At 29.8% G+C, this 27693-nt stretch overlaps 2 protein-coding genes across 3 annotated transcripts in view; one reads left to right on the forward strand and one right to left on the reverse strand.

Annotated features, from left to right (window-relative positions):
• Window positions 1-2445: 2445 nt before the first annotated feature.
• LOC118187085 (THAP domain-containing protein 2-like) lies at window positions 2446-5959 on the reverse strand. The gene is made up of 5 exons (XM_085817434.1): window positions 5807-5959; window positions 4850-5026; window positions 4083-4145; window positions 3744-3809; window positions 2446-3245 (listed from the first exon to the last, which is right to left on the reverse strand). Exons 1-2 carry the CDS (start codon window positions 5957-5959, stop codon window positions 4871-4873), a joined length of 309 nt encoding a protein of 102 aa, XP_085673560.1. The 3' UTR covers window positions 2446-3245; window positions 3744-3809; window positions 4083-4145; window positions 4850-4870.
• Window positions 5960-6038: 79 nt separating this feature from the next.
• LOC118187084 (charged multivesicular body protein 7-like) overlaps window positions 6039-27693 on the forward strand; it is a 31444-nt gene continuing 9789 nt past the window's right edge. Inside the window, exons 1-8 of one of the 2 annotated variants that reach the window (XM_035357267.2) lie at window positions 6039-6191; window positions 8940-9117; window positions 10055-10249; window positions 13008-13078; window positions 14211-14273; window positions 19301-19349; window positions 19500-19619; window positions 23229-23327. In XM_035357267.2, the coding sequence (XP_035213158.1) occupies window positions 6049-6191; window positions 8940-9117; window positions 10055-10249; window positions 13008-13078; window positions 14211-14273; window positions 19301-19349; window positions 19500-19619; window positions 23229-23327 (918 nt within the window). In that variant the 5' untranslated portion in view covers window positions 6039-6048. The other variant, XM_035357266.2, reaches the window with a different exon arrangement.

Consider the following 27693-nt stretch of genomic DNA (forward strand, 5'->3'; position numbering starts at 1 on the left):
AGGACATTTAAGCCCACCTAAATTTGCAAAATTAATTATGTACTGCTTATTTTCATCAATGGAAGGAGTATTTTGCTCACAAACTAAGAGAAACTGTGAGCATGAATTACAAGCATTTTTCAAAACAGAATTTATTGCAGCTCCTGCAATATAACAGACATTATTTTCCTCACTAAGGGTGAGATTCTGTAGAGATACATCAGAAACTTCTGGTATGGTAACAGGCTCTAAAGCTTTTTTCTCCTTCAGAAATTCAAATTCATCTTTCGCATAGTTTAATAAGTAAATATCTGAATCAGTAGCATAACTGGAGTTCTTAATGTCAGATATAAACTGAGATAAACAGATAAGCTTTAATGCTTTCACAGCTTGCAAAGCACTTGGCCTCAAACCAGCTTTTCTGCGTATCTGAGAAAATACATTTTCTAGAGCATCTTGTGTCAATCTGCTCGTCAAAATAAACTGAAAATCATTCAGAAAACATGCCTCTGCTAACTGGATGGCTGATAAAGTAGAAAGAATCAAACCAGTATGTAATGGTTTCCACCCTTTACCAATTTCTATAAGCTGTATAACATTAATAAATTCAAAAAGTAACTCAATTTTTTTGCTTTTATTTGTCACAGAAATTGAGTTCTTTCTACATCTAGAGGATAGCATTTGAAACCACTGACATATAAATCTTATCCACCATGCTGTTGTAAGAGCATTAGGGCTTATCTCTTTTAAAGCTACTGCCTTCTCCAATCCCGCAGCTGTTTTAATTGGAAAAAACCTCACAGCAGAAGCAACATTCATTTTATCAAAATGTGAGGGGAAGAGGTCTTCTTTGCTGAGATGATGCATAGTTCTCAAACCACAATTTTGGTTTGTTTCAGTAATCCAGATATCTTTTATAAATCCTGCAGATACATGCAAAGTAACCAAATTTTCTTTATTGCAAACATAACTGGGCAGTTTTATACTATGATTAAGAGTTGCAGACCAGAGATTTTTTAAAAGATGTGGCACATCTGCAAATACATAAATAATTTTGCCCTTAATTTCAGTAGTGAAATTATTTCTTTGGTTTCGAGAAACAGATATTCCCAAAGAATTCCACAGGCTTCTATTTACTGCTGCCATATCGCTAACAATACCAGCAACATTAAATCCAACAGAATTGACAGCTTCGATAACATTGACAACAAGTTGTTTGAGCTGGCATCCTGTTACCTGTCCAGTTATCTCATGGGCAACCACTTGCTTCCATTTCAGCTTCAAACCTCTTAGTAAAATAACTAAATAGTGATTTTCTGTACCCTTTTGATTTCCTAATGTACATTTACCAATAAATTTACGTTTTGAAATATCAAAATCAGGATTGCCAGAAATTTCCATTTCATCCAATGATAAAATACAGTCTTTATCACTAGCATTCATTTTTTCTCCTTTAATTTTCAAAGGTTCAATCATCTCACTGATGACTCCAAAATTCATTTCAAGACCTTGAAGTCTTTTATTTAAAGTGCTGAAGGCACGGAAAACCTATTCTGTGCAAGTAATTATAACCATGCTTGCCCAAGGCAAATCTAACTTTGAGGCCTTTTATTATTCCCTCGTTAGACCATTTTGCAATGCTTCTACGAGGAATTTTCAACATTGCTATTTGTTCATCTGAAAGAAATGTTTTCACTCCTTTCAGCAATTCCTCATGCTACTTGAAGGTCATGAAGTTGAATTTCAGTGCTATGCTATTTTTTTAAAACATTAATTTCATTTTTTTTTGGTTGCTGTAAGTTCTTTCAGTAATATTTTGTTCTCGCATTGCAGAAGCGAGATCAATTCAGTCTGATGTTTCATAAAATTCCTTAAAAGAACATCCTGGAATAAAGAAAAAATCTATATGAATAATCATCAAAGAAGGGGGGGGACACAACAAACAAACAAAAAAGATCTGAAAGGTTTCAGATTTTAAATTACACCCAAAGGGGCCTTTTTTTAACATTTTGTGTTTTACCTTTATTTATTAAATATCAAGTTTTTCACACTTAAACTATAAAATTTAGTTCAACAGCAATATTGCAAGATAATTTTAAAATGAACATATCTTCAGAATTCCCGATTCATTGTCTCACACGCTGGAGATAAAAGTGTCTTTTCTGTACAACATTGCCATTGCTCGCTTTGAAATCCTCAAGTTTGTTAATCAAAAATTCGTTAAAGTTTTACAACATATAAAATATATATTAAAACAAATTCCGAATTTCAAATTCGGTCTTCCAGATGTCCATATTCACAGTAGAATTAAGTCATTCAAAATTTGATGGCTCTAGGTACCGTTGTTTTATCAGAATGCAAAAAACATACATGCATTTATGAGTCTTCACTATATAATTTCTTTAAATATAGTACAGGGTGATAATATTTGGTGGCAACAATTTGAAAAGTGATGCAGCTGTTTATAGTGTTTCAATACAAAACGAAAACAATAGTCCTTCAGGGACAAAGCCCCTTTGGATTAAATGTCAAACTTAAACAGATAATAAATCCACAAAATAAAAATGCAAGTTCCAGGTCTCTTTTCCTATACTGTGGTGGGTTTTTAAATTTGACTCTATTGTTTTCAGCATTTTCTAGATTATTTTTGTTTTATTTTCTAATATTTAAAATTTATTTCACTTAAAAATAGATTTTTAAAATTTATTTCCAGCTTTTCAAGGGATCGATTATCTCCATAATCATGAGCAATTTAATAACACAAATTATCAACTTATATCACAGCCTTCACAAATGCTGATGAAATTAATTAAAATTAATTACAATTTGGTTGCAAGATGAATCTAAAGGTTGTTTTTGCAAACAAAACTGAAATTTACATAGAGAATTTGCAACTATTGATGAAATTAATTACATTCCTTTTACCAAAAAATTACTTTATAGAACATTTTAAATGCATATAAGGAAGTAATTTAATTATACATTAGTTATCAACTTACATCAGAGCCTTCACAAATAGATGGTATTTCATTGCAAAATGAGGCTAAAGGCTGTTCTTGCAAACAAACCTGAAATGTACACAAAGAATTTGTAAATGCTGATGAAATTAATTACATTCCTTTTACCCCCCCCCAAAAAAAAGTTAATAGAAACGTTTTGTATAAGCAAGCAATTTAATAATACACTAATTATCTTACATGAGATCCTTCACAAATAGATGGCATTTTATCACAAGATGAAGTTGAAGCTTGTTCTTGCAAACAAACCTGAAATATATATATAAGAAATTTAGAAATACAGATAATATAAACTACATTCATTTTAAGAAATAATTATTTTACATAACATTTTATAATTCATAAATAGATAATAAATTGTTAACACTCAAAATTCAAAAATAATTCCATAGCACAACAGCCAGATATAGTACAGCTGTTTAGCAACCATAAGACAAACAATTTCATATTTCAGAAATCGTATAAAAATTCATTAATATATGTAAAACATATGACATTTAATAGCTGCTCAAATGAAAACATAGAATAGATTCTTTACTAGCAGCTGTTATTTAATCAGAAGGTAATGCTAAATGTTGTTGCAAACACACCTGAGATGTACTGTAATGTACACATTTGCAACCACTGGTGAAATGAAATAAAGTGCATGATTATGAAAATGGAAACATTTAAAAAAACATAGTACAGTTTACGAATAGATGTTAAAAAACTATTAAAATTTTTTAGAAGTGCAAAATGGCAATTTACATCAGATACTTCGGCAGCAAAATTTATTTCTCCAAAATATGAAGCTGAAGGTTGTGGCAAATGAACCTAAAAGAAATTATAATATATGAAATATGTGGAAGTGAAAGAAATTATAAACTCTGATCGGATAAAAATAAATACAAATAATCATTACCATTTTCAAAGTAACTCAACTTATAAAAAAGCATAAATACATTGGACTGTTCATAGCATTCATACTTCTTAAACATAAGTAAATATTACGTTAATATATTTTTTAATTTTAGAAACAGTGTTAATACTTTTTAAAAAAAAGTTTATAATACTAAATATTTAATAACTGTTCAAATGAAGACTTACAACAGATGGTTCAGCAACAGAAATCGCTTCAGTTGATAAAGGTAAACCGTGCAGCAAGCCACCCTGAAGATGAAAAAATTATGAAACACATATAAGTAAGGATACCTGAAAATGCTGATAAATAAAATATACTTAATGTAATTTTAATAATAAATAATATAAATAATCCTAATAAGTTTTGTAAATCTTTAAACAAAAAATAACAACATTCAGACAAGACATACAAGACATTAAAATATACATTTAAATCAATATATTATAACTATATTATTGTATTACTCAAGATTAAAATTATTAATTTCAATATTATTTCTTCTACTTACTCCATACATATTTCTCTCTATTTATCTGGAATTTAAAATTAAGCAAAAAAGCAACTTTATTTTAATACAAATTTTGATTTAAACTCTTTTGACTTTGAAGGCAATCAGATACCGGTTTCTTTCTTTTAGGAGCAAATTTGAAGTAACCAGACCCATGTATGACTGTCCTCGAAAAACTACAAAAACTTTATCCAAAAACTACATCAAATTGAGGTTTTATGCTTAATTTTCAATATATGATTATAATAACGAAGTACATACTTAATTATATATATAACAACAGCAAAATTTTAATTTTTTAATCTAATCTTAGGGACCGTAATTACAGCTTTATCACATAATGCCTTAATTTCAATATTTTGATTCTTTTATAAAGCAATTTAGTCCATTTGTAATAAAAACATATTTTTTTTATGAAAAACCATAAAAATAAAAAACACATACATTACAAAAATTGGATGTAACTTAACGGTGCTTTGGTAAACCAATGCCTTTTAGACGCTGTGGGGTCAACAGTTGTGGGGGATTAGGCACACTGAAAAGAGTTGGCACAGCATTGGGCTTGAGTTTTTTATGCCCATCTTGCCTAGAGCATTCAAATTGATTTTCTTCAAAATGTACCTGCATATTTAACAAAAGCATGCATGAAATTTAACATTAAAATCAAAAGCACTAGTATTAAATTACAGTTACATATATTATAATAATTTAAGAATGTAATTTTCTGATAAATTAAAATTTTTTTATGAAAATAGAACAAAATTTTTAAAAAGTAATCATGTTTGAAAAACTACTTAAAACATATTTCCTGCTCACACACTAAAAATAAATTTAAAGTACCTATAGTTAAAAATACAACATTAAGATTTGCTACTACTATAAAGGATAATAATGGGATCAAAACGATTCATCGAATATTTAAATTAATATTTAACTTCTTAAAAATGTCTAAAAATACAGAATATATTTATCTTACTATAAAGAAAAAACAAAATCATTTATTATTTGGATCATACCATCCAGTTTTTAACATTGGCGCCAACTATCCGATTTGGCGACAATACATAAGAATCAAAACATAGAATGCTACTTTAAATCACCAATCGTACAGTAAAATTAAAGAAAGAAAAAGGCACATCACATTTCTAACTGAGCACAAAGTTTACATGAAATGTATGATATAAATTTTACAAACGGTATAAACTTTTCACGATAACAAAAGAAACAACATGAAACAACGATATTTTACTGCACAAACACATACACATTCCGCAGTTGATTTTGTACTTATAAAATCAGTTGATGGTCAATAAGTGACAGTTAAATGAAAATAAATATTTTAAAGTACCAAGAAGAGTAATTTTTCTAACATTCTATGGAAAAATACGAAGCTGAACTTACCTCACAAAGATACGCTCCTGGGCCCGGGATCCATTGATCTCGACGAGAATTAACTATCCATTTTCTTCGTCTTTCTTCATTTCTAGGGAAACGAAACATCCTAAAGTTATTTTTAGACTGATTCGAACAATTTGGTGCAGCACAACCACCCATTTTTCTGAAAATTAGGTCGGAATCGATCCACAAATATGTCAAGAAATCAGTGCTAATCCAATAGCGAATACCAACAAGTTAGCTTCAAAATGGATGATGATTCAGCTCCCCTTTATAGTAGCCTTAGATATCTAGTTGGCCTTGTCCTAACCTCCTTGATCACTGTGCGTCACCTAGTGACAGAATTGCTAAACGTTAATATTCATTATTTTTTAAAAGCGAAGTGGAAACAGTGAGTATACTCGCAAAAAATGTAAACAATGGCTGCAATGTGTTGTAAGGATTTGCTATTTGAAGCTTGTAATTGTTAGAATGTTGTAACGTCTGAAAACTCTGAATTGTTTATTTATCAAAATTCCGTAAAATTTGCTCTCTATTAATATATTTGTCTTTAAGCTGTTTTTCCCTCCCCGAGTTTTTGCTAAATAATCTCTTATTTTTAATTATGGCGCTGAAGTTAAATTTCAATGAATGTGATTTGCCCCGAGATTGGGAAGATGATGTTCGTATGAATTTTTTATTTAGTACATTTCGTGAGCGAACTGTAAACCCTGAGGGTTGGGATGCCAAAATGAAATTTTGGATTACTCTCATTCTAGATATTTGCAAGAAGATTAATAGTCCACTGATTAACAAAAATATACTTTGCTCATCTTTCGAGAGAAAAGGCAGATTTCCAATGTGTTTGGATATGGTTCTCGAGCATATGGCCAGGTATAAATCTAGTTTGTGCAAATTTAAATTTTATGTGTCGCATTAATAACTTCATTTATTTGTATATATGTCCTAATTTATTTCAGTAGCCTATTATCGAAATTTAAGGCAACAAAGCATTTTATAATGCATATGAATAGCATTTTTAAAATAAAATATTTTTTGGGTTTTATTAGGAATAATAATGGAGCAGTATTATATTTTATATTGTACCATTACTGTATATGACATTTGATGTTATGAAATATTATGTTTGGGTGACTCTGGATGTTATTGGGAAATATTTTCCATGCTATGTCTTGTTTCTAAGTAGAATGCTGGAGTTTTTTAGATAATCTAATTACACATCCTTTATATATACTAATATCATAAGCTATTATGCATATAACAGCAATAATGTTTCATTATATGCATTAAAGTCAAAACATTATTGGGGGGAAGGGGAAATGTTATTGATTTAATCATTTCAGCTGCTTTGCCTAAAGCTGATTTATAAGATTTATTTAATACCTAATATGTATATAATATTCTAATGTGTTGTTTAATATTCAAGATTTTAAAAATAGTTGAATATCTGCAATATCAAATCAAGTATAAGATTTTGGTAATAATTTAGACAGCTAAAGCTGTATTCTGCAAGGTGAGGTAAGAGAAAAAATACAGCCAAAATAGTACAATCTTTTATGGATATTTTTTGTTATGTCATTACATTTGCATACATAGAATGTTTCCAGAGTTGTAGGAAATGGAGCTCTAGTTCAATTCATAGAACTTATAAGCAACATTGTTGGTAAAAAAAAAGTCAACATCTTTATGCAGATATCCCTTGCAGTGTTGTTTTGTCTGACTAAGTTGTTTGATACAGATGTATTTTTGTAATACTGTTTTTGCAACTATGGAAAATGCAAAGAGCAGTCATTTTCTTTTTGTGAAAAGAGGATGTAAAAAACTTTGGGAATTGTTCATTCTGTGAGAAGTATTCTGTTCCCACATTTGAAAAACTGATGTTTTATTTGAGAGTTTAACCTTTCCATAAATGGGTGTATTAGAAAGTTCTCTGAGGTTGGCTTAAAACGTTTTTTTGTGTAAATAAATGTATTCAGTTACGTGGAAATTATGTTGATAAACTACATTGTAAAAATAATGAAATAAAAAAATTAACCTAAATTCCTAGAACTTTGGAAACATTTCTTTTACACTATTCTTCTCATAAACATAACCTAAGAAACTAACATGATATAATGTAAGAATAATGCTAATTATGATAATGTATAGAGTAAAACATCTGTGGTTAATATGTCTGAAGCCTTCAGTACATTATTTTGTTTACTTGGTCCCAGTAATATTGCATGCTTTCTTGGGGATAATATTACTGTTTTTAGAGCTTACATAGCTTCTAAAAAACTGCTGATTTTCATGAATAAATACATATAATATCCTATAAATACATATTCTTAATAAACAGAGGAAATACAACAGCTTATACTAGAAGCTAAGCATTTTTTAATTTTTAATAGCATATATATATTCTTTGGGGATTTAAAAGTTGGTGACAATGTTATTTCTGTAGTACAGTTTTATATAGTTGTCATTAAAATTTGGGCTAATCTTTGGAATATGGTAACAAGTAGTTTGGCGACATTTTGATAAGGCGATAAAGGTTACTAGCTAGGACTTTAGCAGTGTACATGGATAAAGTCAAGAGTGTGTGTGCAATGCCATTTTTGTGCAATTCTGGGATTTTTTTTTTTATAGCGAAAATAGGTCGACGTGTACATGGATGATACCGTGTATGTGGAATTTAAAAAACGCGACAAACAGTGGGCGATTCTGCACTTTCTCCCAATTTCGCACCTCATCTTCGTCTTGATTAAGCACTTTTGTTCCATAAAAGTTCTAGCATAAGTGTAATTTAGCTAGCAGATTGTTGGAAAAAAATGTTGAGTAAAAAAAAAAAAAATGCCGTTACTTCGTGAAAACATAATGGCATCCAAAACAAAACTAGCAGGTTGCTGTAGCGGGGTTGGTCGCCAAAAAATCGCCAAGTTACCATAATCCAAAGATTAACCAAAATTTGTAATGAATATTTAATTTTGCGATAGGATTATTTTCTTCTAAAAATATAAAAGAGAATAATACATATTGATAAATTGAATTTCTTCAAAATCCTGTTTATGTTTAGAAATTCAAAAATGCTGCTTTTATCAAATAACATGTATGTACCTCCAATAATTTAAAATTTAGACATTCTTTTTCTCCTCTATAGCCAAAGCTTCGTAGTTAATATGAGTGAATTTAGTAGAATTGAAAATGAAAAAGGTTGGCTTGGCTGGGGATATGATGTTCTTGTTCAAAAACCTGTATCATGGGGATTCTCGACTGTTCAGAATCTTCTCAAGTGGGACAAAAAAGATGAACATCTAGTAGTTTTACCTGTTGTTAAAGTAAGTTTTATGTGTATGACCTAGAATTATATTTCAATATTTTAATTGTATCTGTACATATATATATATAATATGAAATACGTATACTGTAATATTTTTTAATTATCTGCAGCTAATTACTCTCTGTAGTTCATAAGTGAGGACTGTGATGGAATAATAGTGTTCATCATGCTTTGTTTCTTACATCTACAGTATCTTCTTTTCAATGTGAAAAACAATATTTAATGTAATAAGTTTAGAAATGAATACAGTAAAGTAAGATCAATATTTTCTAAAACCTGTATTTTCAAATATCAATTTATTTTCTACTTTGAATAATCAACAATATTCATAACAAGTAAATTGTAACTTTTGTTTTATAAATCGGAGTTGTAATGATTAACAGTATTGTTTGATTTATTTTAAGTTTGGTTGCTGGATTAATGTGATCTATACGGAATGCAACTCTCATTTCAAATATTTAAAATTTCTTTCTTTTTTTCTTTTTTCTTTTTTTTTTTTTTATGTTTAGCTTCCTGTTACTTGCAGTTCATTTGATAAACACAACCTGCAATTACAGCTGGCACCAGAGCTGGTGTAACTCCACCAGATGGAAATTTTTTTTAAAATTAGGGATGCACTTTAGGGAATAGAATTTAGGAGCTGCTGAGATTGCACCTGTCAGCAAAAAGTATAGCACTGGTCCTCCCCGTGCTTGTTATTATTTTGCCATAATAAATTGTGACAAAAATATCAGGAGAGGGGTCAAAGTACAGGATTGCCCTCAGCTTCTCTCCTGTATCCCATCTGAATGTGCATTTCTTTGTTTTTATATATTTTAATTTTTAGGATAAGTATGCACTTTGAATTATTGAAATAACTGTGTTTAAAAAATTGTTTTATGCCTATGATGAGCTTTAAGCCTGAAATGTTTTTATTAATATTTTATTATTTTCAGGACTTGGCATCCAGAATTTACAGACACCATTGTGAAATAACTGATTCAGAATCAGATTCAATGGATGATATCATGTTCCTCAGTAATTTTGAAGAAGAATGTAAAGATATTTGCACTGGAACAAATTTTCAGCTTGCTGTGATACAGTTACAAAAAGATAAGAATGCTTCTGTCTTCGAGGAATGTGGTAAAAAGGTGAGACATATTGTGATTTTATTTCATGTGGCTTTTCTGATAAATTTCTGATAAATACAGTCAAAAGTCTTTAATCCGGAATGATCTATAATCTGGACCTCAAAGCTACAAACTCTGCGCATGCATCAACACATAATGCGTTAACACATGCGCATAATACGTTTACGCATGCGTGTTTAATGTATGATGGACGGTATAAGGTAAGCTAAAATTATCTAATTATCTATTTCAGTTAATGTTGCAGATTGCATTGTTCTTAATCTTCTAATTGGATCCGACTTATTTTTTTTTGCAGACTGTTAGAGCAATTTTATAAAAGTAAGCTTGAACTTTCGATTATGTCAAAAAGAATTTCCAATTCTGGAGTTACCAAAGGATCTACAAAGCGAAAGCATGTTTCGATGTCCATCAAACAAAAAGTGAAATTGCAGCAAAAAAAATGGATAAAGACATATCCTTTGATTCTCTAATCATTCCAAAGTATGCTTATCAATTTCACACTGCTCTGTGGGGGGGGGGGACGATGCGGCACGCAATGAACTGGAAGTTGATCTGTCAACTTTTTTATCTTCAGGGCAGATGATTTGATTTTATTCGGCTTATAATTCCTTACTAAATGTAGTATTTCATCTCAATGTACTCTGTATTTGATATGATTTAAATCAAATTCCTCCTCATTATAAATATCACAAATACTCATCAAATCGTTTCCTTGTTGCAATTTTCTAATTTCGACTATGCGTAATGTATGCTTTAGGCATGCGCGCATTGAAAGAAATGTTTAATAAAATAAACACATAAATATAAAGCTTTTTTTTTTGTAAATTTTGATACCCTTTAGATCATAATTGCTCTTTATTTCATAATTTATGGTTTCATATTTTAAATTTATAATTTCTGTACGCCATCTTACCAGATTTAAACTGATGATCTATAGTCTGGAAAAACCGATAATCCAGAATCGCCAAAGTCCCGACGAGTCCGTATTAAAGACTTTTGATCAGTAATATTTTATTATTGGCTGCATACTAAATTTCTTTATGTCCAGTTATGCACATTTTTAGTATTTAATTATTATTTAAAAGATTGGTAAACGTATATTTTAGGGTACCCCTTGGCGATTTTTGGCAGCACATGGATACCGAGTTTGTGCAATTCTTTGAATTGTCATCAGATAATTGCACAAACTATGCTTTTTGCACTCCCTTGATATTGCCCAAGTACACATCGATATATTTTCACCTAAAAAGTCAAGGAACACCCAAGTCTACAGTAGAGGCAATCAAACAATACATAATCTCAATAAACTACATTTTAAACTAAACAATAAAATAACACAAAAAAGGAAAAACCTGTTATGTATTTTAGCACTACACAAAGCAAATATCTCCTTACCTTACTTAGAAATTCGTTCGTCTTCAGTCTGGTCCACGAAAATTCCTTAACAGCATTATAAAATTATCTGAACTACAATCCGTATAACGCTGTCACCACAGAAATTCACAAAAATAAGAGTAAAAAATATACTATGTAGTTCCCGACTATGGATACTATGTAAACCTTCATTTACACACCAGTCAATTAATGTACTTTTCCCCTTTCGTTCCTAATCGTACAGAAACTTCAAATTAATCCTACTACATTCAGCCATTGTACCATCTAAACAATGAAACAAGCAATGTACTTCCTAAGCAACACACACCACTAAAGCCCTTGCAAAACATACCATGATTCAAAATTTCCCAGAATAATGCAAACGATAATGTCATAATAGGGTTTCCATAACATTCAACTATTCAGGTTACCATAAATGATACAACAATTTGGCAATAAATGAAACAACAACTTGGCGATAAATGAAACAACAGCTTCTCGATAATACTAGGGGTACCTTAAAGTCAACTCTAACCAAAAGATTTTGTTATGTTTATTCTACTATTAATTTGTGGTATTTTTATTTTACAATTTTCTGTTGTATAGCTTGCTTATAAAAAATTGAGCAATTCACTGAAGGAATACTAAATGCTCAGAATTTCATTTAAGCTAATTAAACTATCAAGTCGCTTTGTTTTGTGAACATCAGTGAGCATTTTTGGAACCCATCGGGAACACAGTTTGCGATAATTCAAGCGGTCAGACACAATTTCGAACAAAACAGTATGTGAAATTTGTGGAAATGCCTCTGAAAGAGTTGTCATTGTGAAGTGTCTCTTCTCATGAACTGCTTCATCAACTTTCCTTACCAAATTATCGGTGACAACAGAAGGCCGACCACTTCGAGCCTCGGCGGGGACATTTATTCGACCTGCATTAAACATTCTTACCCACTTTCTCACCATTCCGTCACTTATCGCGTAAACTTCTGTCACTTGATGATAAATTTCGGCCGTTTTAACATTCCTCGCGTTCAAAAATTTAATCACGGCACGAATCTCACAGTCAGCGGGGAAAACTAATAGTCTTAAACATTTTGAATGTGCACAGCAAACTGAAAACACAACATAGAGCAACCAAAATGGCAACAATTGAAAGCCAGTGAACAAGAAAGACTAGTTCGCATGCGCGGGACGCCTACCACAGCGCTGCGACGGCGCTAGTATGAAACGGTACTTAGTTTCCGAATACGCTACGTATTTTGAATAGCAGTTGCTTTTTTTTTCTTTTAAAAAATTGTAGTAAATGTGTTTTAATATGTCCTTTACTTTCTTAGTTAACATAAAATATTGAGAGATCTATATGAAAGAACTGTTTTATCTAGGTTATCAGATTTCGAAGAGTGAAAGATGAGCAGGTTCAAAATCTCTCTGCAGTTGCACGAGGAATATTAAAGTAAATTTTCCTTCTTCAATATTAGTATTAGTGTATATTTTTATAGGAGATATAGAGGGAAGCCTTTTTGTAGGAGGCATTAGAGGATTAATTTGGATTAAAATTCTTAATTTCTAAAATTTCAATTGTGAAATAATTCCAGAATTTCTTAAAATGATTTCTTTCATTAAAGCATTTTTATTTTCAGTATGGTTATCTTTGTATATGCTTTATTTTGTGTGATGTAAATTTCCCTACCATATGCAGTGTTTATTTTGTTTAATTCCTTTTTGCATCAAATGTTTTTCTGAGGTTTATTAATTTTTTAAAATAATTACCTTCGAATTTTTTAAATAATGTTGCAGAAATGTTTTCATGATGTTTTTATTGCAAAGTGTATCTGTAAGTTTTGCTTTTTAGTTTTTAACGTTTTTTTTTATTGGAATATTATTAATCTGCATATTCTGTGCACTAAAATTAAGGCTTTGATTTACTTGGACATCTTTAGAAGAAATCTGAAATTCCTAAAAATGTTTGAGAAAAAAAAAAAATAATTGAAATTGGTTATTTCAAGGAATAACATGTCTTAAAATATATTTAGATTTATTGCTTTCAAAACCATTTATTATTAAGCAAAAAAGGTTGTTAATAGTTGTTTATAGTTGCTAATCATTGAAAGTTTGAAGACAAAAATAACCAGTTTGTTTTAAATTTGTGTTGTCTTTTTTAACTTATTTATCTTATTAATATGATTTTTATTTTAAGTATAAAACATTGTTCTAATAAAAATCTTTTTAAAAAAGTATAAAATTTTCAAAATGATATTTTTTAATCAAAAATTAAAATTATTTACTCAAATTAGTTTGTTTTCTGAAAAAAAAAAAAAATATATATATAATTGTTAACATATATTTGAAGTTTTGCCTTACATATACAAGTAATCCTCTTTTTAAAGTTTGGTTTAAAATGAGACTATAAGAATGTTCCTTAAGATATGTAAGTGTGTGTAAACAGAGCAGTTATGAATTTAAGGTGTTTCATATAACTGTTTTAAATACATGGCTGAAATTGTTGATCAATTTAATTATTACATTGCAATTTTGTTCTTCTAATTCAAATTGTAATTTTATTCACAATTTTGTTTTACTTCCAGTCTCCGTGCAACAAGAAATTCACTATTGGAAGAAATTGATAAACTCGAGCAAGATATTTTAGGGTAATATGAATAATGATAATTTTTGTACTTTTATTTGGTGAATTTATACAGTAACTAAAACTTCTTTAGTACTTTAGTATAGTAATATATGAAATATGGTTAATTTTTTTTATACAGGGTGGTTCAAAACTATATGTAAAAAATGTAAAGGCAGGTAGAGGGAACCTGGATAAGCCAGTTTTGTATAGGAATGTGTGAGATTTAATGTCACATTAAAGCGCTAGCATGTAAAGCAGTATAATTCACAGAAAACTGAAAAGACAAGTAAAGAGGGAAAAAAAAAAATATTAACAGTTTGCAATAGGTGCTTGAAAGAGTAGCCACCAACAGCGATACATGATTAACAGTTGCGGCGCATGAATCGGCTTACATTAGAAAAGACGTCAGGCATGTCGAGAATATGTCCAGCAGCAACAGATCAGCGGGCAACAAGATCTTCTGCAGATGTGAGACTCCTGTACACAAGGTCTTTAATATGGCCCAAAAGAAGAAATCCAAGCAGGCTAAATCAGGAGAATGCGGTGTGGCCAGGAAACTGCCCTACCCATCCTATTCAGTGCTGGCCATAGACAGCGTCCAGGTGATTCCTGACGTTGAAGCGAGCTGAGGCTCTGTCATGCTAGAACCACATTCGTCTGCGAACAGGTGGAGGAACATCAACAAAAAGTTCAGGTAAGACTTCCCTGTCAAATCATTCCTGTACATTCTTTGAGCAGCTAATCCATTTCCTTGTGCAGCCCCATACATGAAATGCATGTCGGCAAGCTCCACATTGGTGTAACAATGCATCCTGCTTGAGATCCATGCAGAAAATGAATCCAGCTAGCATAGCGCTTTTATAAGCCGTACTCATCAGCACTCTCTACCGGCTCCACGCGGCATTACTGCACATACATTCCTGTATGAAATCTGCTTACTTAGGTCTTCTCTGCCTGCCTTTGCATTTTTGACCATATAGTTTTGAACCACTCTGTTTTTTCTTGTGCACCTCTTGCAAATCATATGGCAAATTCATTATCTGAAAGAACTTTCCAGTTAAGTTTAGATATACTATTTTTTTTTTAAATTTTGTCACTTGTTTTAATGTTACCCTAATTATATGGAATATGTCAGAAGCCAACTGCTGTATTGATAAGCTTGGGCTTAAAGTTAGAATAAAGCATAGCTGCCTCTGACTCTAGTATCTTTGTGAAATAGGCCATTTAAAATCTTTTGATCCCGGACTCTTCATAAAAAGTTGGATATGATGTTTAAGTTTTCATTTCCACAGACTATTCTTGATCAAAGCAGGATGTAGCTGAGGGGAAAAAATTACTGTCATCACATTTCATTTTCTATGTCCAGTAACAGGCATGCCTGCTAACTCACTCCAGATGATTCATGAGGTTGTTCTTAGTCTGGCCATAGGATTAGAACAGCACCTGAATTTTAATTATGATGACAGAATTTGTGCTAAAATCTTTACTAATTATCGAGATGTAATAAGATGAACAAGATTAAAGTCTGAGATAAAGTACAAGAAACAAAATTAAAATCCATTTTTAGCATTTTTCATTAAAAAAAATGCTAGGGAAAATTTGACACTACAGTCAAAAGTCGTTAATCCGGACTCGTCGGGACTTCAGCGATTCCGGATTATCGATTTTTCTGGATTATAGATCATCAGTTTAAATCTGGTAAGATGGCATGCAGAAGTTATAAAATTAAAAATATGAAACCGTAATTTATGAAATAAAGAACAATTATGATCTACAAAATTTACAAAAAGAAAAAGCTTAATATTTATTTGTTTACTTTATTAAACATTTTTTTCAATGTAAGTTGTTTAAGTTGCTTTGTTTTATGTGATAATACTTTCTCTTTAATTCTATTAAACAGACATAATTTCTTGTTTAGTTACAAAGTTACGCTGTTCAAGTCCTATAATTGCTGACTCGAATATACCGACTAATTTATCAATCGAAATTTTTTCGTTTTCAATAACCTCTGCGTCACTTTCTTCACTATTGGAAGCGAATTATAATGACTAGGAACTTGATTTAAATCATATCAAAGACAGAGTACATCGAGATGAAATACTACATCTAGTAAGGAATTAAAAGCCAAATAAAATAAAAACATCTGCTCTGAAGATAAGGATAGTGCTGACAGATCAACTTCGAGTTCATTGCGTGCCGCGAAGTCTCCCCCCCCCAAGAGCAGCGTGAAATTGATAAACAGATCGGAATGGTTAGAAAAACAAAGGATATGTCTTAATCAATATTTTGCAGCAATTCCACTTTTTGTTTGATGGATATTAAAACATGCTTTCGCTTTGTAGATCCTTTGGCACCTCCAGAATCGGAAATTCTTTTTGACATAATCGAAAGTTCAAGCTTACTTTTATAAAATTTCTGTAACAGTCTGCAAAAAATAATAAGCCGGATCTAATTAAAAGATTAAGGAACAACACAATCTGCAATATTAACTGAAATAGATAATTTTAGTTTAGCTTATACCGTTCGTTATACATTAAACGCGCATGCGTAAACGTCTTATGCGCATGCGCACACGCATGTTCGCAGCCGTAAAGGTCTTACGCGCACACGTAAACGCCTCAACACGTCAACGCGACGCATGCGCAGAAAGTTTGTAGCTTTGAGGTCCGGATTATGGGCGTCCGAATTAACGACTTTTGACTGTATTTATAATCAACATCTTAAAACTGAAATCAAATATGTTTATATAAATTTATCATATAAATTGTAATGTTTTTCCCATTAATAGGAAGAAATTGTTCATTTTTAAAAATCAAAGTGTTAAAACCGATTAGTCTTCTTAAAGCAATTTTTTAAAATAATTTTTTAATGTTTAGGCATTTAATGCATCCATTAAATGTTGTAGTGTGCAAACAAAATATGTGTATATAATAATATTACGATGTACCTGATTATGGTACTTTTCCATTAAAGCCATTATATTTGGCACCTTATTATTATTATTATTATTTTTAATTTTGGCATATTTTCTTTAGCGCCAGCGATGGTCAGTTTTATTTGGCTGCTTTTCTGGTGATATTTAGTTTTAAACAATAGCCGCACAACTCTTTTTTTTCATCTAATTGTAATTTTATTCCAGTTTCATCCATTTATTTTGTGTGTATAACTTGTACATTTTCATCTCTTTCTTTGTAACTAATTGTTTACTGTGTGAGGTTTCATCTGTTTTATTTTCATTACAATTAATCTCTGTACAGTAAAACTTTGTGTGTTAAGTTTTTTGAACAAGTCACTTTTTGTGAGCCAAAATTAATTAATTTTCTTTTACCACTAAATTCAGACAAACTGTTATGAATTGGAAACTAAAAATAAAGTTTTTTTTTTTCTTTTAATTGAAACAATATCAAAATGCATTTAAGAAAAAGAATGGTCAAATATCTCATTTTCATTCCAGATGAAAATAAATGAATAACTTTTTTGAATTTGATTATTTATAATGAAATTATTATTGTTAATTTATAGTTCTATGAAAATTAATAACTAAATCAATACATTGCATATTACATCATTACCAAAAATTCTTTATTGGAAAGTCTGTTCTAAAAGATTTTAATTTCTTAAAACATTTAGAAAAACATATTACGTTTCATTTATTGCATTTTTAAATGCTAAAATAGATTCAGAAATTTTTATGAATTTTATAATTGAAGTAAATTTAAGATATTGTGAATCTGGTGAATTTGATACTTAATCTGTTTGATTGCATACTTATTATTTTTATTTATTTATTATCTATTTTCTAATTCCAGTTAAAGTAAATTTGAATTCATCCTGGAGCTTTTTAAAATTATTTTAAGATATTTTTATAAAAAGTTGTAAATTTTTTAATGCTAAATAATTCATTGTGAAGTGTTTTGAAAGTACATGAAATTTCATAAATGTATGTATATTCATCAGTTTATGAATCTTAATATTTTGGCTGAATAAGAAAAAATATTGGTAATTTATGTTAATGGGACTTGAAGTAAAAATGTACACCAATGTACCAAATGCGATAATTTTTTTCCTTTCCCCTTATGAGTAGTTGTGTAGTGATGTAATTGCGAATAAGCAGGATGAATATCAATATAGTAATTTTCCATTCAAGATTTTTTAAATTTTTTGGGGAGAGATTTAAAAGAATAAATATGGATTACACAATTTGGCATGTTTGGATTACACAATGACTCTTCATTACACAAAAATTACAAAATTGTGAAATCCATATTTATTCTTTTAAATCCCTCCCCTCCACAAATAGTCATGATTAAATTCTTCCAAGACAGTAGTAAAATGTATATCGAGAGACCATAAAATGGAACTGAATTTTACTTCTGTGTTTCTATCAAAGCATTGTGCTGCAAGGAAAAAAAAAAAAAAAAAGATTTACAGAGTGGCTGTTGATTCAGTGGTTCACACCATTTTTTTTTTCAGATAACTATTTTATTTATTTACTTCTGGTGTCTTGGTAAAATTTTCTCAACTACAACTAAAAATTAAAACTGTGCAACTATTGCTTGAAATAATTGCACACATTCTTATTAATGCATTTCTGTCTTATGTATTTTTTCTCATATTTATGTTGGATTTAATAAAATAGCTAAATAATAGCTATTTTATTAAATCCAACATAAAATATATACAACTTCACAAAAATAATTTGTGAAGTTGTATATATTTTTCAGGCTGCCATTTCTTGTCTCCAGTTACATTTTACACTAACACATGTGTTTGGCATCAAGTGGCATTATAGTCAGAAAGTACAAAAATATTTTAGAATAATTCTATTCTCAGAGTTTTCTTGTGTCACTGACACAGCATTTATTTCTTCTCAAAATTTCAGTGCAGTTTGGAATTTGTTTCTCAGATTTTTTTTTAAATTAATAATTTACAAAGTTCATAAACATTTGTAGTATTGTTGTCAGTTCTTTTTTGCTCCTGTATGTGCTTTGTTATAATATTTAAATTATATTGGGCATGTTGTTTTATTGACAATATTTTTTTTTTTAGCTGTACTGCAGAAGTTAAGCATTTAATGAAAACGGGATGTAAAACGAAAGTAAGCAAAACATAAAGCGGTTCTGTTTACTAATGAAGTATTAATATTATTTAGTGTATTTTTATTGAGATGTTTTTATGTTTTTAAATTTAAAAAAAATAATAAAATTGTTTTGTAAAAATGTTAATGAATTCGTTTATGTAATTCTAGGCAATGGTAGCTCTGAAGAGAAAAAAACGGTTAGAGAGTGTACTTAACAAGAAAACTACAGCATTAGATAATATAGAACATTTTCTTTGCCAGTTACAAAATTCTGGATCTGAAAAAAAGGTATGAGCTTTCTTGTTAGTTTTAGAATCATAAGTTCTATTATAATTCTGTCAGCATGAACATTAATATCTTTTGGCAATTATGATACTTTTATTAGTTAAATGAACCTGAAATTTAATTTTTGCAATTGATTCAACTAAAATATTATACTTCTTGTAAGCTCAAGTAAAGAAAAATGCATTCTGTAGAAGAATGTATAGAAATTTACAAAAACATTTTTGTAAAAATTCTTTTCTTTCCCCCTTTTACGTTAGTTTCAGTAATTGTTATTACTCAATATTTTGTGAACTGGAGCAGTGATACTTGAGGTATTGGAAGCAGTACTTAGAATAGTCAGCTTTCCCGATATGTGAAAATTCAAATTTAAAAGCGTGTTTACAATAGTAAAAATTTTGAAGTTATGCAAGTGGAAATATCTGGCAGAATCTTGAAAATGATAGCAGGCATACATATTGTTTTAGTACTGTCTTTTCATTGTAAAGTAATACTATTTTTGCACATGAGCTTCATTCACATTTAATACTGCCAGTTTCAACTTCATAAGCAGTGTAATGTAAAAGTTCAGATTTTCTGATAAAGGCACAATTTATAAATTGCTTTAATAGTGGTAAACAAATTATTTAAATCAATAAAGATACTTGTCAGAAGTAAAGAAAAACTAGTGGAGGTTTTCCTGTGATTGTGTTATGCAGGTGTGAAACTCCATTAAAAAAATGTAAAAATGTACATAATTTTTAATCATTGAAGCAGTTTCGATAAAATATGAAGTGAATAATAATATGCTCTTTTAAAATCTTTCAGTGAAAAAGTTTATTTTTAATTTCTTTATTGCAGTTCTTCAGATCTGAAACAAATTTCTTTTACCACCCCTCCTAAAATTGGGGTCTAATTGAAAAGATAAAAGCTGTTTTAAAATTTATATCAAATAATCCCCTTCCTCCCAAAAAAGTGTATAATATTTAGGAAATTCTGCAATGTCAAAGAGCTGTTTCAGCGGCATCCTTAGCTCTGTAAAATAGATTAATAAGTATTGCAGGATTATTTATATTATTTGAACACATATGAAATTTTGTAAAAGATTATACTGTAAAAGTTATTACTGCTTTATATTTCATATATAAATGTCCATATGGAAAATAATTTTTTAGTTTATCTTGAAACTACAGCTTTTTCTATTTTGAGGCCCACCAGCAGCAACGCTAAAATCGCTGAACACTGGTAGTTTTAACTCTGGTTCCATTTGAGGCAAACGAGATGTCTCCATGGACGTTTTCATAGTTTTCCCCATGTGTAAAGTCTATACAAGTGAGTTTTCATTAGAAAGTCCTCCACGAAAGCATACCTCCTTGTAGGCAGATAGCCCCAGTGTTCTTTGCCATAATCCAGTGCTCAGTGTTTTTTCTGTGTGTGTGTACTTTTAGCTGTTTTCTGACACCCCATTAAAAATTATTCATAAACCTACTTCTTTGCTTATTTACAAGTAATTGAGAATATATTTTTATTAGATGCTGAAAGCTTTACCAATTTTAAGACTTAAAAATTTGATTCTTAACTTAATATTTATATGTAGATCTTACACACTTAATTTCATATTGAAGACTTTAATGCCATTTTTCTAAGAATGTGTAATTTTTAGTTACCTCCTGATTTTACTCCTATGAAGATATGTGATTAATTCATACTACTAGTGAAAATATAATTTTTATCACATGTTAGTAGGAGATATCATATTTTAATGCCTTATCTTTATGATTTAAAATTCTTAGTTTGGTTTACTGTACCCATAAGGTTTTTTGATTCTGATTGATTACACCATTTACACTTTTTTAGATAGATAATTTTTAAATGCCTTGAAATAAGACATCAAAAGTAAGAATCAAAAGTTGAAATAATAACGTAAGTTAAAAAACTCAAATTTAACTGAAAAAATTGCATACTATACAAAACAGAGAAGAAAATCTGAAAGTATTTAGATTTAAGCTTTGTACCAGAAAATTTTTTATGGTTTCACTGAGCACTGCAGGTTACCAATCTGCTCTTGGATTCAGTTTTGCTAACACATTTTTTGGTTCTTTTTAGCTTTATTATTAAGCATTATTTTTTCACTTATGCCACATAAAATTCAAGAGCAAAATGACAAAATATTTGAAAATAACATATCTCTAGAATTACTGATGGAGTGTTAGGGATTGCCATACACTTTTTTTTTCTTATATATTTGCTATATTTTTTTGAAAATTAACCGCTTGATCAGCCTGCTGCCTAAAAGAGTTATCATAACAAAGGAAAAAATATATAGTGATTTGAATGAGTCTAATTAGTGTCATTTCATAAAAATATTTAATATTTCTACTTAGACAGTTTATGATTTAAATGCATTTTTATTTAAATCAATTTAATTAAAAAGCAGAAAAATATTAAAAAAAAATTTGTATTATATATTTTTACATAGCTCTAGAATTACTGATGGAGTGTTTGGGATTGCCATGCGCTTATATATATATATATTTGCTATATTTTTTTAAAATTTAGCCACTCAACCAGCCTGCTACCTAAAAGAGTTATGATAACAAAGGAAAATATATATAGTGATTTGAATGAGTCTACTTAGTGTCATTTCATAAAAATATTTAATATTTCTACTTAGTTTATGATTTAAATGCATTTTTATTTAAATCAATTTAATTAAAAAGCAGAAAAATATTTTTAAAAAATTTGTATTATATATTTTTACAAAATCATTACTGTATTCATTGCATTTCCGTCACTTGGTTTATCAGTAACAGAAAATTTAAATTTGAAAATTAAATATCTTACACTTTATTGAATGGCAACGTGCTGGTGTGTAGTGATAGTAAGTATTCTATTTTAGGCGGTGATAACATATCGCTTTCAAATAGCCAAATTTGTGGATTAGAATTAAAAGACTACATTTTGTCTAATGGCAACATTGTAGTGTGCCGGAGATAAAAATGTTTTATTTTGAAAAATGTTGCCACTGCTTGCTTTCAGATCGCTGAGTTTGTTGAACAAAAATTCATTAAATTTGTATAAAATTTGAAGTAAGTCAAAAACAAATGCAAAACTTGGGCTTTGAAGTGCTTATGTTTGAGTGGAGGACTGCATATATTGAAAAGGTGTCTCTAAGTGCTATTGTTTTTCTACGCATAGTAGCATACATACAGATTCCTCATTATTAATTAATTAATTAAGTTTTTTGACTAATACTTCAAAATCACATTTGGTAGCAACAATTTGAAAAATGATTTCGATGCATAAGTGATACAGACCCCCCCCCCAAAAATCAAGACTAACAGCATCTTTGGTGCTAAAAAATAACTAGAACTTATATTTTTGTGATTGCATATAGTGGTGCAAAATGAAAAATCCCTGTTAGAGAATTATTATTTGAGCTAAGGATGTTGATGACATTTGTCCCAATACAAGTGACTACATTGAAAATAGAACTGTAGCTTTAATGGAGATCTTAATTTTTTCAGTAGATTTATATATTTTTTAATTTTTAGAACATATTAAACATTTAATTTTGAAATCAATTGTTGTTTTCATAAGAAATGTAAATATTTATTTATTTATTTACTTATTTAGGTATTGGATGCATATCAAGCTGGTTTGCAAGCAATGAAAGCTGTGGGACAGAAATTGAATTTAGATGCCATTGATGATGCTATGGATGAAATTGGACAGGTTAGTATTTGCCATTAGGAAATTAAATTTATATGTGAACATTTTGTATGCATTTAAAAAATTTATTTATGGCAATGCAGTATATGATCAGCAAGACAATGTTTTTCTGTTAACTGTGTTTTTCTTTAACCTTTAAGAGACGGGGCAGTTTGGAAAGGTTTCACTTAAAAAGACGGAAAATCCAAATGCATTTCCACCACCCACCCTTTTAGCTGCCATTGTAAAGGGAAACTACTACTCTTTTGCAACTTTTCCTGTAGGTCGCCTTTGTTAATTTTCAGATAAGAGACTAAAGAATAATATAAAAGAATTTGTTCAATTTTCCCTCTTTTCTGCTGTTTCTTTTCCCTAAACTAGGGAAACATATTATGGTGAGATTTTGTAGCTAAATAATTGTCGTATGTTGGAATATTAACTTTTGACATTGCGTCATAAGGAAAATACGCCAAATGTACGCCTATAATCAGTTCAGAGCTTATTCAGTTTTTATTTGTTTCCAAACTGAATTTAGTTTAGAATTACATGTATTTTTAATTTATACTCGAAAATGATCTTTAATTATTTGTTTCTCGTATAAATCGGCAGTATGCTTTTATTTCTTTCCAAGCATTGTGTAACAGCTTATATTTATATATCAAACAAATGCTGTTGTATTTTTCTTATATTAGTTTCGTTTACCTTTTTCATTAGTATTCTTATTCAGTTTAATTTATTGATCCCCCCCCCATTGTATCGTAAGTTATTTCATCTTTCAACTACGCTATTGTTCAATGTTCTTTCTTGCAGTTTTGTGATAAAAGCTTTTTTTATCCTTTACCATTTTTTAAAAATTATTTTCCTTTACTTTAAAAACAGATTTTATTGATTATATTTTCATTGTATTGCACTCCATTGCATTTTGCATGTTTCAAACAGCAATATTAAATACAAAAATTACAGTAAAAATGGGAATATAAAGAAAAAAATGCATTTTTAATGACACTGAAAAGTTGGTGAAATTAATACTAATGTAAAATTGCTAAGATTTCACTGCTGAGGGAAACGAAAGGGAATTTACGAAACCCCAGAGTTGGGAGGCGCGAAGGTCATCTCGCATAAGTGGCAAGGGAGGTTATTCGGACAATGACTATCTCCACACCCTGAAGGATGATGGGAGGGGAATTCTCTGCCCGATATTTCAGCCACAGCCATCTTTTTTGAGACACTGCAACTCTGGCCGTTTATTACGCCACTCGCCTTTTAAAGGTTAAAACCTTATGCCCGCCTTAAAATTTTAACCAAAATGCCATGCAACTACAGATGGGAATTCAGTAATAAGAAACCAAAGATGTGCTATTGATTTAGAAAGTTTGCACTGTCTTTCTAAATTGGTAACGAAGCAAAATAGGCAACTATTATCAGTTATAAAGTTCTCTATTATTTCTATTTATTATAAAAAATTTATTAGTTTTTGTATGTAATATGTACTCAGATGATAAAAATAAGATAAATGGAAGATGCTAGTTATATAAATGCCTTGCTAGTAATAAACAAGGCATTTATATAATAAATATATTTTTGAAAGAAATTATGAGAAATATACATGGAAAACAGTAGTCATTTAATAAGTTTATTTTGAACATTTATTATCTTAGGTTGTCTTGTTTATAATAAGCAATTGATGTTGTATAACTTTTTTCTGAAAGCATGTAAAAGGAATTAGGCAAAATGAAATAATGTCTTATTTTCTGTGCCGTTAATTGGTATCAAGTAAGATTAAAATACCCAAAATATCAATGTTGTAAGTTTTTTTTGTGTATGATGTGTCATTTGTAATGTTTGGGAGGCAGCAAATATGATAAATAAAATTTGTATATCTTGAAAGAAGTATGCTAAATAAATAAATAAAATTATTATGCAAGCAGTAACCATGCTTTAAAATTTCCATTCCCAAAGAATACTATTTCATGAACTATTTCTAATGTAATTTGGCTCTTCAGAGAAACTGTAAGCGTAATGGAGCATTCTTAGCATGATAAATCAGCAAAAAAAAAAAAAAAAAAAAAAAAAAAATAAGTGTTTGATTTTTTCCCCTCTCTTTTTTTTGGGAGGGGGGAGGGTTGCTTTATTATTATTATTACTAATAGTAATAGGCAATTTGCTCAGAAGGGCTACTAATTTTGTTTTGGCATTTTGCATTGATTTTCTATAGACGGCGAATTACTTTTTAAATTGTTGCCACCAAATATTAGACCCCTGTATTATATTTAAAGAAATTAAATTATGAAGAATCTGCATAAATGTATGTATGTTTCTCGCATTGTGATAAAACAATGGTACCTAGAGCCATCAAATTTTAAATAATGTATGTCTCCACCCAAATATGGCCATCTGGCAGCCTGAATTTTTGTTTTATTATTTATTTCATATTTTGTAAAGCATTTATGAGTTTTTGGTTAAGAAACTCAACAATTTTGAAGCGAGCACTGGCAACACTGTACGAAAAAAACATTTTGATCTCTAGCGCGCAAGACTGTGTGTCAGAAATTCTTAAGATATGCTGTTTTAAATATTTTCTGATGTTGCTGTTGAATTGAATTTTCTGGTATCAGTGATACCATAAAACCAACATCAGAACATAATATTTAATAAATAAAGGTAACACACAGAATGTTTAAAAAAAGGGCCCTTTAGGCATAATATAAAACCTGAAACATAAAAAAACACAATACAGTCAAAAGTCATTAATCCGGACTCGTCAGGACTTCGGCGATTCCGGATTATAGATCATCAGTTTAAATCTGGTAAGATGGCATGCAGAAATTATAAAATTAAAAATATGAAACCGTAATTTATGAAATAAAGTACAATTATGATCTAAAGGGTATCAAAATTTACAAAAAGAAAAAGCTTAATATTTATTTGTTTACTTAATTAAACATTTCTTTCAATGTAAGTTGTTTAAGTTGCTTCGTTTCATGTGATAATACTTTCTCTTTAATTCTATTAAATAGACATAATTTCTTGATTAGTTACAAAGTTCCGCTGTGTCAAGAATGCCGACTAATTTGTCAATCGAAATTTTTTCGTTTTCAATAACCTCTGTGTCACTTTCTTCACTATCGGAAGCGAATTATAATGACGAGGAACTGGATTTAAATCATATCAAAGACGGAGTACATTGAGATGAAATACTACATTTAGTAAGGAATTATAAGCCAAATAAAATCGAAACATCTGCCCTGAAGACAAGGATAGTGCTGACAGATCAACTTCCAATTCATTGCGTGCTGCGTCGTTTCCCTCCCACCGCAGAGCAGTGTGAAATTGATAAACATATTTCGGAATGATTAGATAATCAAAGGAGATATGCCTTTATCCATTTTTTGCAGGAATTCCACTTTCTCTTTAATGGACTTCGAAACTTACTTTCGCTTTGTAGAACCTTTACATATTAGTAAATATATATCGGAAATTCTGTTTGACGTAATTGAAAGATAAAGCTTACTTTTAAAAAACTGCTCTAACAGTCTGCAAAAAATAATAAGCCAGATCCAATTCGAAGATTAAGGAACAACACAATCTGCAACATTAACTGAAATAGATAATTTTAGCTTAGCTTATACCGTCCGTTATACATTAAATGTGCATGTGTAAACGTATTATGCACATGCGCACACGCATACTCGCAGCCGTAAAGGTCTTACGCGCACGCGTAAACGCCTATGCGCATGCGTCAACGCGACACATGCGCAGAAAGTTTGTAGCTTTGAGGTCCGGATTATAGATCATTCCGGATTATGGGTGTCCGAATTAATGACTTTTGACTGTATTATATTTTTTTGCATAGCCTATATAAATTATAAATTATGTTTTCTACTTTTTTTCTTTTTTTCTGAATGGGCAAATTAGTTTTTAAAATTTGCAGTTGTTTAAGTCTTGCAGTAATAGTTGATTGGATATTTTTTTTAAAGGTTCTTTTTTTAGAACACATGCCTTTAAATTAATAAAAAGTAGAACATTACCATTTTAATAAATCACTGATTTTCAACTATTTAAGAAATAATCTCTTTTGATTCATAATTTATTTTGGTAGCTCTTCATAATAATTGTATAATATATTGTATCTCTTAATAAATTGTAATTTATTTCAATCTAAATTCATTTTGCTGTTAAAAAGTGTATGATAAAAGAAATCTTTCTATAAAGTATCTCTAGAGTTTTAAACAAATCTTTATGTATTCTTATCATTTTGATTCATCATGATTTGTCAAGTAAGTGTTTAAGGTTAGCATTACATGATAGATGTTACCCCAGCAAGGACTAAATGCATGTATCCATGGAACATTCATCCTGCATTTAATTCAAGCTTAATAGGCTGGGTGTA

This window comes from Stegodyphus dumicola, chromosome 5 (assembly GCF_044657685.1).
Source record: "Stegodyphus dumicola isolate Sdum_Otavi_A_Nest chromosome 5, ASM4465768v1".
Lineage (NCBI taxonomy): Eukaryota > Metazoa > Arthropoda > Arachnida > Araneae > Eresidae > Stegodyphus > Stegodyphus dumicola.

Excerpts from the sequence above, each read along its gene's own strand:
- LOC118187085 (XM_085817434.1), bottom strand. The coding sequence starts at position 5,959 with ATGGGTGGTTGTGCTGCACCAAATTGTTCGAATCAGTCTAAAAATAAC. Across the intron at positions 5,027-5,806 it reads CAGGAGCGTATCTTTGTGAG|GTACATTTTGAAGAAAATCA; the intron begins GTAAGTTCAGCT and ends TTAAATATGCAG.